This window comes from Camelus bactrianus, chromosome 18 (genome assembly GCF_048773025.1).
Source record: "Camelus bactrianus isolate YW-2024 breed Bactrian camel chromosome 18, ASM4877302v1, whole genome shotgun sequence".
Taxonomy (NCBI): domain Eukaryota; kingdom Metazoa; phylum Chordata; class Mammalia; order Artiodactyla; family Camelidae; genus Camelus; species Camelus bactrianus.
Window position 1 is genome coordinate 36,511,033 of NC_133556.1, and position 12,011 is coordinate 36,523,043.

At 36.4% G+C, this 12,011-nt stretch overlaps 1 protein-coding gene across 12 annotated transcripts in view; it reads left to right on the forward strand.

The window, feature by feature from the left end:
* MRTFB (myocardin related transcription factor B) overlaps positions 1-12,011 on the forward strand; it is a 238,115-nt gene that overhangs the window by 195,306 nt on the left and 30,798 nt on the right. For all 12 annotated transcript variants that reach the window (XR_012500439.1, XM_074346824.1, XM_074346822.1 and 9 more), the window contains 2 exons: positions 1,703-1,864; positions 3,165-3,343. Coding sequence is in view for 11 of the 12 variants with exons in the window: in XM_074346824.1 (XP_074202925.1) it covers positions 1,703-1,864; positions 3,165-3,343 (341 nt within the window). In the remaining variant the exon portion in view is untranslated. The remainder of the gene's footprint in view (positions 1-1,702; positions 1,865-3,164; positions 3,344-12,011) is intronic.

Consider the following 12,011-nt stretch of genomic DNA (forward strand, 5'->3'; position numbering starts at 1 on the left):
AGCCTCACAGAGATAAAGGGGCAATAAGACTAGGAACAGAAGCATACCAAAATGCCAGCCTCTAATTATTTACTTTTGGAATATTTTCTTCCCAGACATACTCCTGCTACCACTTAGATAATGTCAATACAAGAGAGGGAAAAACAAGACTATCCCTACTTGGATCTTAACAAAAGCATTTAAACATCAAACTGAGAGAGACTTGCATGATCTAATTCTCCCCACCTGTCACCTTTCTGTGTGGTTAGAAGTGTTCTATCCAACAAGATTGGGGCCATAGTTGTTTATACAGGAAAATTATAAAAATGAGGTGGACATACCTATTATTTTAACTTAGAGAAATGTGCATTTATTTGCCAGTATCCCCACTTAGGGGTAGGACCTTCATGTGTGTGAAGGCTTTAATGAATGGACTTCACATCTTTCTTGTGTCAAGTATAGCCATGTACATCATCTCCATTCATGGTGGAACAAAACTTAAAGACAGTTGAAAAGCAATCTAAGTTTAAAGATCCTAGATTTTACAGTTTTTTCCCAGATCTTTTCAGATATTAATTGCCCTAGGCTCACCTGTATCAAGTCACCCCAAAGAATTTAACTCGGGTTTCCAAGAGATAATCATTTTATTTTTGAAGTTTATGATTTTCCCGTAACTTTTAGTTAATTTATGTGTTGACGACAGCAATCACAATAGTTATGAACTACTTCGCGGACAATCAAGATTGGCTTTTGGTAAGCACATAGCTCAGCTGGTGGAAAAAGAAGTACTCAGCTGTGCTGGAGGGCAGTTTATCGGCCGTGGGGTCTTAGTGCTCTTTGGGCCTCAGCCAGGACATCTAACCCACAGAATGAAGAACATCAGATAATCCTGAGGTTACTCAGCGGAATTTCATAAAAAGACCTTCTATTGAACGATTTAAGGGGCAGGCAACGTTCAGCTCAACATTGGACTAATAACTTCATCATTATCTTTAATCAGTTGTAGTCATTATTTGGAACAACATAATAAAATATTAATGAGAATTACCAGAAACACAAATATTTGACAGAATTATGCAAATGAATGAGTTACGATATTTAAAGTAGTTTCACAGCTGTTATACACCTTTATGCATTTGTGAGTAGGTGAGTTCATGCTTCTGTTTGACCATTAATTACTGTGTAATTGGATGTTCCGAGATTGCTATGTGTTCAGAAATAAACTCAAATCCTTAATTACGCTGAAGGCCTCTGAGACAGGCGGGATCAGTCTAAGATTACGATTTGTGGCTCTTCCCACCAGCTCGTGCAGGGAAGCTTATATCCTGAGGTAGTGTCTCACCTTCTAGGAACTGACTTTCCAATGAAGCCAGATCTAAAACTGTAAACTTCTTGAGCCATGGACCACATCTCTCGTGTGCATATTCTGTATCCCCAATACCTAATAAATGTAAATTTGACCCTCCTACCATAAATGAGCAACAGCAGTACCCCATTTTTGGCTTGAGTTCATGTCAATTTGATTCCTAGGGCATCCATATTGTGTAGACAATATAACGGTGTCCAGTGCTAAAGATGTAAATTGTATACGGGAGCGTTCTTAGTCATTTTCTCTCCATAAATATGTTTAAACCAGTTTAAGTTAAATTAGTTGGCCTGGAATAACATTATGGAATAGAGATAGTAATTCAAGTAATGGTTAAAACTATGTTTCCTCTTTTAGAAACATTTGCAGAGCCATCCCTGCAGGCTACTCAGATGAAGTTGAAAAGAGCTCGACTAGCTGATGATCTGAATGAAAAGATTGCTCAAAGACCTGGTCCTATGGAGCTGGTAGAGAAAAACATCCTTCCTGTAGACTCCAGTGTTAAGGAAGCAATTATAGGCAAGACTGAACATTTACTATTTTCTGGGAGAGAAAGAAAACTTGGAAGTTTTAGATAAAACAAATTTAATTTAAAAAGCCAGCACCAATCATGAGTATTGTTTTTTGGGTGAATTAGAAATTGATCAATATTTGCACTGATTCTCATTATTGTTGTTACTCTATCATGTATTACAAGACCAGCAGCTCTTACCAGTAAACTTACTGTATTATAATGTTTACAATATTATAAATTTGTTTTGTTTAAGATTTTTACAGACTTCATTACTTTAGTTCAGTTTACTTCTAGAAAAGATAAATAGTTTATTCAGTGTTAGTTCAGCAAGGTGAACAGCAGGTGCACGTAGATGTGTTCACTGACTGTACTTTATTAAAAAAATATATATATATGGGAAAAAATATATATATGGGGGGAAAAATATATATATATATATGTATATGGGGAAAAAAAAAGAATGGTAGAATCTAGCCGTTTTATCCCAGTCTTATCATATTTAGCTACTAACGCTTTCCCTTTTTTCTGGCATAAGCTTTAGAATAAAAAAATTTTTTTTCCCCAGAATAATGCCAGTTATTCAGCAAGCAATCTTGAAGTTAATATCCTACTTTAAAAACTATTATAGTTTCCATTACTCATGGGGACTTCATATTTTGCATTAGTATGAGATTAAATCTTAGGCAATCTGTAGTCAGTAATTCAAAGTAGTATAATCAACTCTTCATTCAGTCCCAAAGACATGGGCCCCGTAAGGTAAGCTGTCAGTACCGCTGGGCTGCCCCATGACGTGGGACTTACCAACAGGTACCCAGTCATAGCCCCAATTTCTCCACTGCCTCATAATGGTTTTTAGCAGTTGGATTCCAAATCAGGATCCAGACAAGGTCCACACATTGCCTGTGGCTGATACATCTAATCTAATACATCTTAATCTCCTGGGTGGGTCTTCCTCCTCCTTTCTTTTCTTACTTTTTATTTGCTGATGAACGGGTTTGTTGTATCCCCTAGCATTTCCACATTCTGGATTTTTCTGAATGCATTTGCATCCCCAGGTGTCATTAAATACTTTCTTGTCTCTTTTGCTTCCTGTAACTAGTAGTTGGATCCAAAGGCTTGATCTCGTTCAGGTTGGGTTTTTTCCCTCCAAGTATTCATCACAGGTAGTTGTGTGTTCTTTTATAGGGAAGTACGTTATGTTCAGTTTTTAGCTTCTTAAGTCTTTATAATAAACAGTATTTCCTTTTTCATTCTACCCTTGGTATTCCAAAGCCAAGAGAAGTTAAGAATCATTTCTTTCTTTAGGTGTTGGGAAGGAGGACTATCCCCAAACTCAGGGCGATTTCTCATTTGATGAAGACAGCAGTGATGCTTTGTCTCCAGACCAGCCAGCCAGCCAGGAGTCACAGGGGTCAGCCGCCTCCCCAAGTGAGCCAAAAGTCAGTGAATCGCCATCTCCTGTGACTGCAAACACTCCAGCCCAGGTACCACCTTTCTTGTGTTTACCCCTAAACAGAAAAGGCCTTTTGTTTTTGTTTAGTATATCAAGGAAATTTGTTTTCACCAAAAGTCTGAAAGTATAGAAAAATACAGATTTTCACCTGTAATCCAACCACTGTTAACATTTTCAATAGATAATTACACTTTATTTCTATTCTATGTACACTGCCCTCAGGAAAGTAATTCGGCTTGCCACAGTCACTATATCTTTACCACAGACAGGTAATATCATTACTCTAAACCTTGCACACTGTTTAGATCTTTTAAAGTTTTGATTGGCCCTTTGATTTTGGTTAGATTGAATTCATTTGTTCAACAAATATTTACAGAGCACCTACTCTATGTCAGATTATATAGGGAACCATATAAGGAATCGATTGCATGCAAAAGAATCTAATATTTTTTGATAATAGCATTGGAAATGCACATTTCTTTATTTTCAATGGTGTTCATATTTATTTTGGTTTTATAAGAACTCTTATGTTGCTTATAATTTGTTGTTTTTTTAATCTCTCCTTATGGTGTTTTTGCCTTACTGAAATTTTTGTAGTATTTAGTAAAGTTAAAACTACTGAACTACTTGATGGGAGTGGTGAAATTAAACAGGAAATGTTCTTGTTAAAGCCAAGCATCCTAGAATTGTTGAACTGGTAATGAGTTTAGCAATTATCTGCCTTTACTCTTGCACCAGGGGAGGCCTGAGTTCAGAGAGAGATGGAAGTTTGGGGATTTAAAATGTTTGCGTTTTTCCTTGCGGCATTTCTGCTGGTTCGTGCGTATCTACTTGTTAGGGCCTATGTCTTTTACGTTACGTTCTTCATTGCACTTAACACTGTGACGTGAAGTGTGTGTGTGTCTTCAGCATCTGGCACAGGGCCTGGTACAGAAAGAGTGCTCAAAAAACGTTAAATTGAACTCAGCACCATGAGTGCTTACTGATGCCCACCCGGCTTGCAGAAGGAGTGTTAGTGTTCCTCCATTTGAGAGTAGAGCTTCTCCCGCTTGCGTCATCAAAGGTGGTGTGGATGGCTACAGTTCATATTCTGCTGTCAGAGTTTACAGAGCAAGTGTGACTGGCCCCTCAGCTTTGCTGGAACCTGGGCTGGAAGAAGGATCAGGATCGGTGACCACACCATGGTCTCAGGTCTAAACAGTCAGAAAAGGGAAAAACGGAGACTAGCCCCTGCCCTACTGTCCTCACATATTTACTGCACCCTGGTTTTGAGCTTTAAAAGTAGGGATAAAAGAGTGTCAAATATGCAAGTAAATACCATTAAAAAACAGTTGTACATATCCATTTGGGTCGTTTGTTCTGCTTCTGTCTAGAAGGCTCAAGACATCAGACAGCTATTAGCATGGCCTTATCTTTTAGTAATACAGAATTTTTGTCACTGCAGCCATCTACCTGGTAACAGCTTCAGGACAGTCCCACCTGTGTAACAGATACCATTCTCGTCTTCCCTGCATTGCTTGTTCAATTAGGTCTTTTACTTTGATCTTGAAACTTGGTTTCCAGCTAAGTCAGTAAGTGAGAAACAACCCAGAGGCAGCGCCACCCACTGAGCTGACATTCCAGGATTCCTTAAAGGAAAAAAGGAATAGCAGTGTTTCTGAAAGATATATAAATGGGGCCACACTAAGCCTCAGGTCATTCATGAACTTAAACATTAGTTTTATAACACTCTTTAGTGTTGCTACAGTGCCAATTCTGCCTGCTACGTGCAGACCATCAATAGTCTGCTTTTTATCTGTCAACTAGCACCTATGGGAAAAGACCCGCTTTAGAGAGTGGTACACGCCCTCCTTATACATTCAAATAAAAGAACCTAGAATAAAGGCCAGCTTACAGCAGTTTACCTGTTAACGTAATTTCTGTACCATATGCCTTGAAACCTTCTTAAATTGTGTGTCCTTTATAATTCTCTTTTATTAAGTGTTTTAGTATTTTTAAGTAAGGAATCTGACAAAGATTCTTACTACTGTATTTTTATTCATGCGGTTAAAGACGCATGTTCACGTTAGCTGTGCTGTGTTGATGTTAAAGAAGAATAATCCTTAAGTAGGATTGTAAGTATGTTGTAGGCTTTTGTTTTGGTTTGGTTTTTTTAATTAACTACAGAAACAAACTTTATGATGCTTGTAAAGTGTTTGGGATTTTTATGTCATCTAAAAGTGGTAATTAGGTTTTGTTTTGGCAAATTTTGTACTTTAATTATTTTCACTGTGTATGTAGTGTTTGTTTATAGCATTTGTCCAAGCATCTCACTTGATAGAGAGAGAGAGAGAGAGAGAGAGAGAGAGAGAGAGAGAGAGATTGATTGGTTGGTTGATTGATTGATCTCCCTAAATATAATTACTTTGACATTTGTAGTTTAAGGGGAAAGTACCTGAAAACATTGCTTCTCATCAGACGTCAAGTTTCCAGAGGGCAGGGATGTCCCCTCATTTTGAAAGAACATAAACATTTTGTGTGTTGGGTGTTCTTTGAGAATATTAGTTTTTAATCTTTGAAATGGAAACTCAGTGTAAGAGTTTGATGGTGCAGTTAGTTATTATGGACCAGTTGTCTTCAAAATGCCTGTAGTAAAGGACTAATATGTTTGTTTTTTATATAGTTTGTTTAATTTCCAATGCATTATGGACTAATCCTCTTGTAAAATACAGTAAAAGTAGTAGAGTGACATCAAATTTCCTAAGACTTCCTGTCCTTGTCATGGGCAGGTATCAAAGGTCCGCAGACCACCCTTCGAGTGGCTCTGACATAGATTTCACTTCTCTTGTTGTTTACCTGAACCAGATTTTTTCATATGGTGATTAATCATCATTGTATGCTACACATTTAATCCTATGGCTTAAATACATTTTTCTCATTTTCTGGTTCAATTTTTTTCACACTTGGCGTTATATAAAGTTCAAGGCCAGTTCAGGGAATTTCTTTCAGATTCTTTAAAAGTTATATTTACAGATAATTAGTTGGGAGAAAATTAGTATCAAGCTGTCTATATACCTTTTTATTCCAAAATGTCTAATGACATATAGTCTTCTTAATTATTTTTCAGAACACACAGATAGATACCAGAGGATTAAGTCTTACAGGAAAATATTCAAATAAAAGACACATGTCCTACCCCCAGAAAGCCAATTTTAAACACATAATATCTAGCAAAGAATAGATTTTTCAGACACTTCTCTTAAGAATCACAGTGTTAACATGCTAATGACCTCACAATGTGAACAATATAATACACCACTATGTCCTTCCTTCAAAATGTAGCCTGTTTGAAATACGTATTTCTGTGTGGTCTGTAAGAGACTAAAACTGCTTTTCCTTGTACTTTTGTCTTTTTAATTCTGATCAAAGTACAGCTGGTAAGGAATGTGCCAAAATATTAATGAAACACACATCACATATTGGAGCTCAATTTATTTTATGCTGAAGCAACTCTTGAACAACGGAAAGCTGTAGAAAATTAAGAACAGCAGGCAGATGCGGATACCAGGATCTGTTACACCAGTCCTTCTAATTGGAAGACTTTTTTTCTCTAAGTGATTTAAGTCAATAAGTTAATAATTTATTATAAACACCCAGATGTTTAACTGTAAGTATGATATGACAGATCTGTTAATTTTCAAATTTCAAATTCAAAATAGTACTGAAAGGAACCTTGTTGATCACTTACTCCACGTATTTTTAGGAAGACAAGCTTAGGAGAGTTTGGTAAACTTTTTTTCCCATTCTTTCAAGTAACTTTCAGGTAGATGACCTTTTGCCTAACATAGAAACTTCAGATTTAAGCTAACAAAGAGAATGAGCAAGATCTAATAAGTAAGCCATGTACACATATACTAAATAATCAAAATTAGTCTAACTTTTATTACAAATACTTATCAATAAAGGTCTGAATAGGACATCAAAAATATTGACTATAATTTCTATTACCCCTTCAATTATGCTTTGTATAACATACATCAAGAGGACTCTGCCAGTATTAATAGATTTTGAGTTGGTTTCCAACATTAAGTGTGAAGTTTCACCAAAAGTAACAGATTCATTAGTGATTGGAGTATGTTGGTGATACTCTGACTAATCACCCTTCTGCTGTGTGCCATCATTTTGGTTGTAGTATTGGTTATATTTGAGCTATTAAAAATTAGAAATACTAAATAAATAGACTCACGTTCAGTTTTTATGCATGTATTTACATGTTTAATACTGTATCACTGTAAAAGATAATGCACATCAACAATATTGCAGAATAGGAAATTCCAGGCCCTTGTTCTCCCACAGAAATAGTAAATAAACTATAGATTCACTAAAATAACTTTATAGGAACTCTGGAAAGCAGTCAAGAGATCTACACCAAACAAACACACACCAATCAAGAAAAAGCCACATTCAAAAATGTAGAAAATGCCACGGTGTTTTTGCTCACCCTTTCCCACACCCTTCCCAGCATGGCACAGTCAGAAGAAAGTGGCCCAAAACCCAGTTCCCTCCTTCCTCAGGATGTAAGGAGCAGAGACTTGTTTGCAATAGTCTGGCCTGTCTGCGAGCTGGCGGAGGGACTGGTTTCTGACTTGTTTTGACTCAGAACTCAGACAGGGAAAACTGCACAATTTGGATCCCGGGGTAGCAGAAGCTGTGGAAGGAGCCACATCATGTGAAAATTGTAGAGGAACTGCAGACCTGCAGGCACCTGAGGGGGGCAACAGATTACAGGCAGAGAAATACAGTAGGACTCTTTGAGGCCCTGAGAAGAAGCTAGGGTGAGACTCTGGGAAATAAAGCCATTTAGAAGCTACCACGGATAAGGGGAAATTTTTAACTTAAAAAAAAGTACACACTCAGGCCCAGGCAAGACACATGCTCAGAAAAAAACCTGACAAAACCTTAAGCCTCCACCCAGAGCTAATCCCAAGCCCCAGAGGCCCATAAAATTAGTGAAGGTCTTTAACAACAGTCTGCGAAGATCGGGAGAGGTGATATTTTGCAGTTACTGAGTCTGAGGGCAAAAGGAATGAAGAAGAGTGAACGGAGCCTAAAGGACTTACGGGATACTATCAAGCAGATCAATACAGGCATTATGGGAGTCCCAGAAAAGGAGAGACAGAGGGGCAGAGAAGTTAATTGAAGAAATAATGGCCCAAGATTTTGCAAATTTGAGGCAAGATATGGATATACAAATACAAGAAGCTCAGTGAACTTCAAAGAGACCCACACTGAGATATGTTATAATTAAACCCTCAAAATCAAAGACACAGAGAATCTTGAAAGCAGCAAAAAAAAGTCACTTATCACCTACAAGAAGAAATTCCCCAATAAGAATATCAGTGGATTTCTCAGCAGAAACCTTGTGGGCCAGAAGACAGTGGGATGATATATTTAAAGTGCTGAAGGAAAAAAACTGTTAATTAAGAATTCTATATCCAGGAGAACTGTCCTTCAAAAATGAAGGAAAAATTAAAACAACAAAGCCAGACAAACAAAACTCAAAGGAGTTCATTATCCTTAGACCCGCCCTTTGAGAAATGCTAGAGTCTTTCAAGATGAGATGAAAGGATGCTAGACAATGACTCAAAGCCATACAGAATATAAAGTCCTCTGGTAAAGGTAAATACATGGAAAAATATGAGAAATGGCATTATTGTTTATTTTGGTTTGTAATGCTACTTTTTATTTTCTATAAAATTTAAGTGACATGGACAAAAAAGTTTAAATCTATGTTAATGGCTACATAATATATAATGATGTAATTTGTGACATCAGTAATATGAATTGGGTAGACATGGATGTGAAGAAATAGTTCTTATATATAACTGAAGTTGGTATCAATATACATTAGATATCACAGCTTTAGGAGGTTATATGTAACCCCCATGGTTAAAACAAAGAAAATATCTATAGAATGTACACAAAGGAAATGAGAAAGGAATCATTACCAAAAAAATCAACCAAACACTTAAGTGGAAAGACTGTTCATGTATTAGAAGACTTAATATTGTGGAGATGTCAGTACTAGCCATAGCAGTCTTACACATTCAATGCAATTCCTATTAAAATCCCAATGACAGGTTTTGCAGTAGAAAAATTTATCCTAAAAGTCATATGGAATCTCAAGAAACCCCAAATAGTCAAAGCAATCTTGAACAAAGTTGGAGGTCTCACACTTCCTGATTTCAAACTTAGTACAAAGCTACAGTCATCAAAACAGTGTGGTTCTGGCATAAAAACACACATATAGACCAATGGAATAGAACAGAGAGACCAGAAATAAATCCTCACATATATGGTAAAATGGTTTTAGATGACGTGCCAAAGTCACTCCAGGAGTCTTTTCAACAAATAGATGTTAAGAAACTTGAATATCCACATGCAAAAGAATGGAGTTGGAACCTTGCCTAATAACACATACAAAGATTAACTCAAAATGGACAAAGACCTAAAAATAAGAGCTAGAACTATAAAACTTAGGGAAAAATATATATATAAGAAAGCATCATGACATTGGATTTGGCAGTGATTTCTGAATATGACAACATGCAACGAAAAAATAGGTAATTAGGCTTCATCAAAATTCAAAACTGTGCATCAGAGCACACTATCAATAGAGTGAAAAACAACCCACAGAAAAGGAGAAAATATTTGTAAATCATGTATTTGATAAGGACTAATGTCCAGAGTATATAAAGAACTCCCACAAATCAACAATAACAAAATAACCTGATTTTAAAATAGGCAAAGGACTTGAATAGACATTTCTTCAAAGAGGATATACAAGTGGCCAACAAACACATGAAAACATGCTTGGCATCACTAATCACTAGAGAAGTGCAAGTCAAAACCACAATGGGATACCACCTCACACCGTTATGAGAGCAAATATCAAAAGAACAGAAATTAGCAAGCTGTCGACAAGGATGTGGAAAAATTGGAACCCTTGTGCACTGTTGGTGGGATTGTGAAATGGTGCAACCCCTAAAGAAAATGGTGTGGCAGTTCCTCAAAAAGTTAAAAATGGAATTACCACATGATCCAGCAATCCCACTTCTGGGTATATGGCCAAAAGAACTGAAAGCAGGGACTTGAACAGTGTTTGCACACCCATGTTCACAGTAGCATTATATACTGTTTGGCTATTACTTAATAACCAAAGAGCAAAAGCAACCCAAGTGTCTATCAACAAATGAGTGGATAAACAAAATGTGGCATATCCATACAGTGGAGTATTATTCAGCCTTAAAAAGAAGGAAATAACGACACATGCTACATGGTTGAACCTTGGGGACATTATGCTAAGTGAAATAAGCCAGCCACAAAAGGGAAAACGTAGGATTCCACTTATGTGAGGTACCTAGCATAGTGAAATTCATACATACGGAAAGTAGACGGTGGCTGCCAGGGACTGGGAGGAGGAGAAAAAGGGATATTGTTGTTTAATGAGCACTGAGTTTCAGTTAGGAAGATGGACAGGTTCTGGAAATGGACGGTGGTGATGGTTGCAGAACAACGTGGATATACTCAATGCCATTGAACTATACACTTTAAAATGGATGGTTTCAATGGTAAATTTTATGTTATGTATATTTTACAACAGTTTTTTTAAAATAATAGATTTATTTAAATGAGGGATACATGCAGATCCTCACTACTAGTCAGGTATTCAAGTACCAACTGAAAGTTCACTAGATACTGTGCCAATGGTTTTTAATGTTCAACTACTTGTTCTAAAAGTGAAATGCCTAAACTAATAACTACATATTACAGAAACAAGTGGTCATGGCTAGGTGATATATTTTAACAAAGCTAGAGTTTTACATAAAATATCTAGTAAATATACAAAGCATATGTTTTGATTTATATTCAGCTCATTCACTGACCAGTATTTTATTTCAGGATTGGAATATGGAAACATTATTTTAAGAATAATTGCATTTTGAATTAATTTACATATTGCCATCTTAATTAAGATCTCTGTTGCATTCTAAATTAAAAACACATTTACTGTGGATTTTAAGTCTACAGTACACAAAAAGCTTTGTTTTTGAATACCTGGTGTCCGTCCCTCTAGATTGCATCTAGAAATTCAATAAAAAAGGAACTTAACAGAGAAGAATGGTTGGTCTTTGGCAAGTGTATCATCTTTTCAGAAGGAGCCAGTGCCAGGTATCTGAAATATTATAAAACTCTAATCGGCTTAAGCATTTGCTCTAACTTATTTTTTCCTTTTGTAGCAGAACTTTCACTTAGCAATTTATCGTAAGAGAAAAATCCGTCTTTATGATTGGAAGTGCTTTCTTTTGAGTTTTAGTTAAAGTATAAATACCCAATGTTAAACAAGAGCGTATTCTTGGCATTTCCTTTCATGGTGTGATGATGAGACCTGTAAGTCATGATGAGAACAGTGTTATCAGATCCAGTAACACAAAGCAGTTTGCAGCTTTTTTGTTTCTTTGGAGAAAACGTTCTGAATCATTTTGAGATTAAACTTGGATAGTCTATAAGGCAAATTTAGATCTTGGTGTCAATTTAAACATATTTAAAGCATTCTTTTAAGATTTTAACATTTTGCTCAATTTAATGTGGAACAAAGTAGTTGTGGTATCCTTTGTGCCTTGGCGATTCTTTTTTTCCCCTCCTCTTAACAGGGGCAA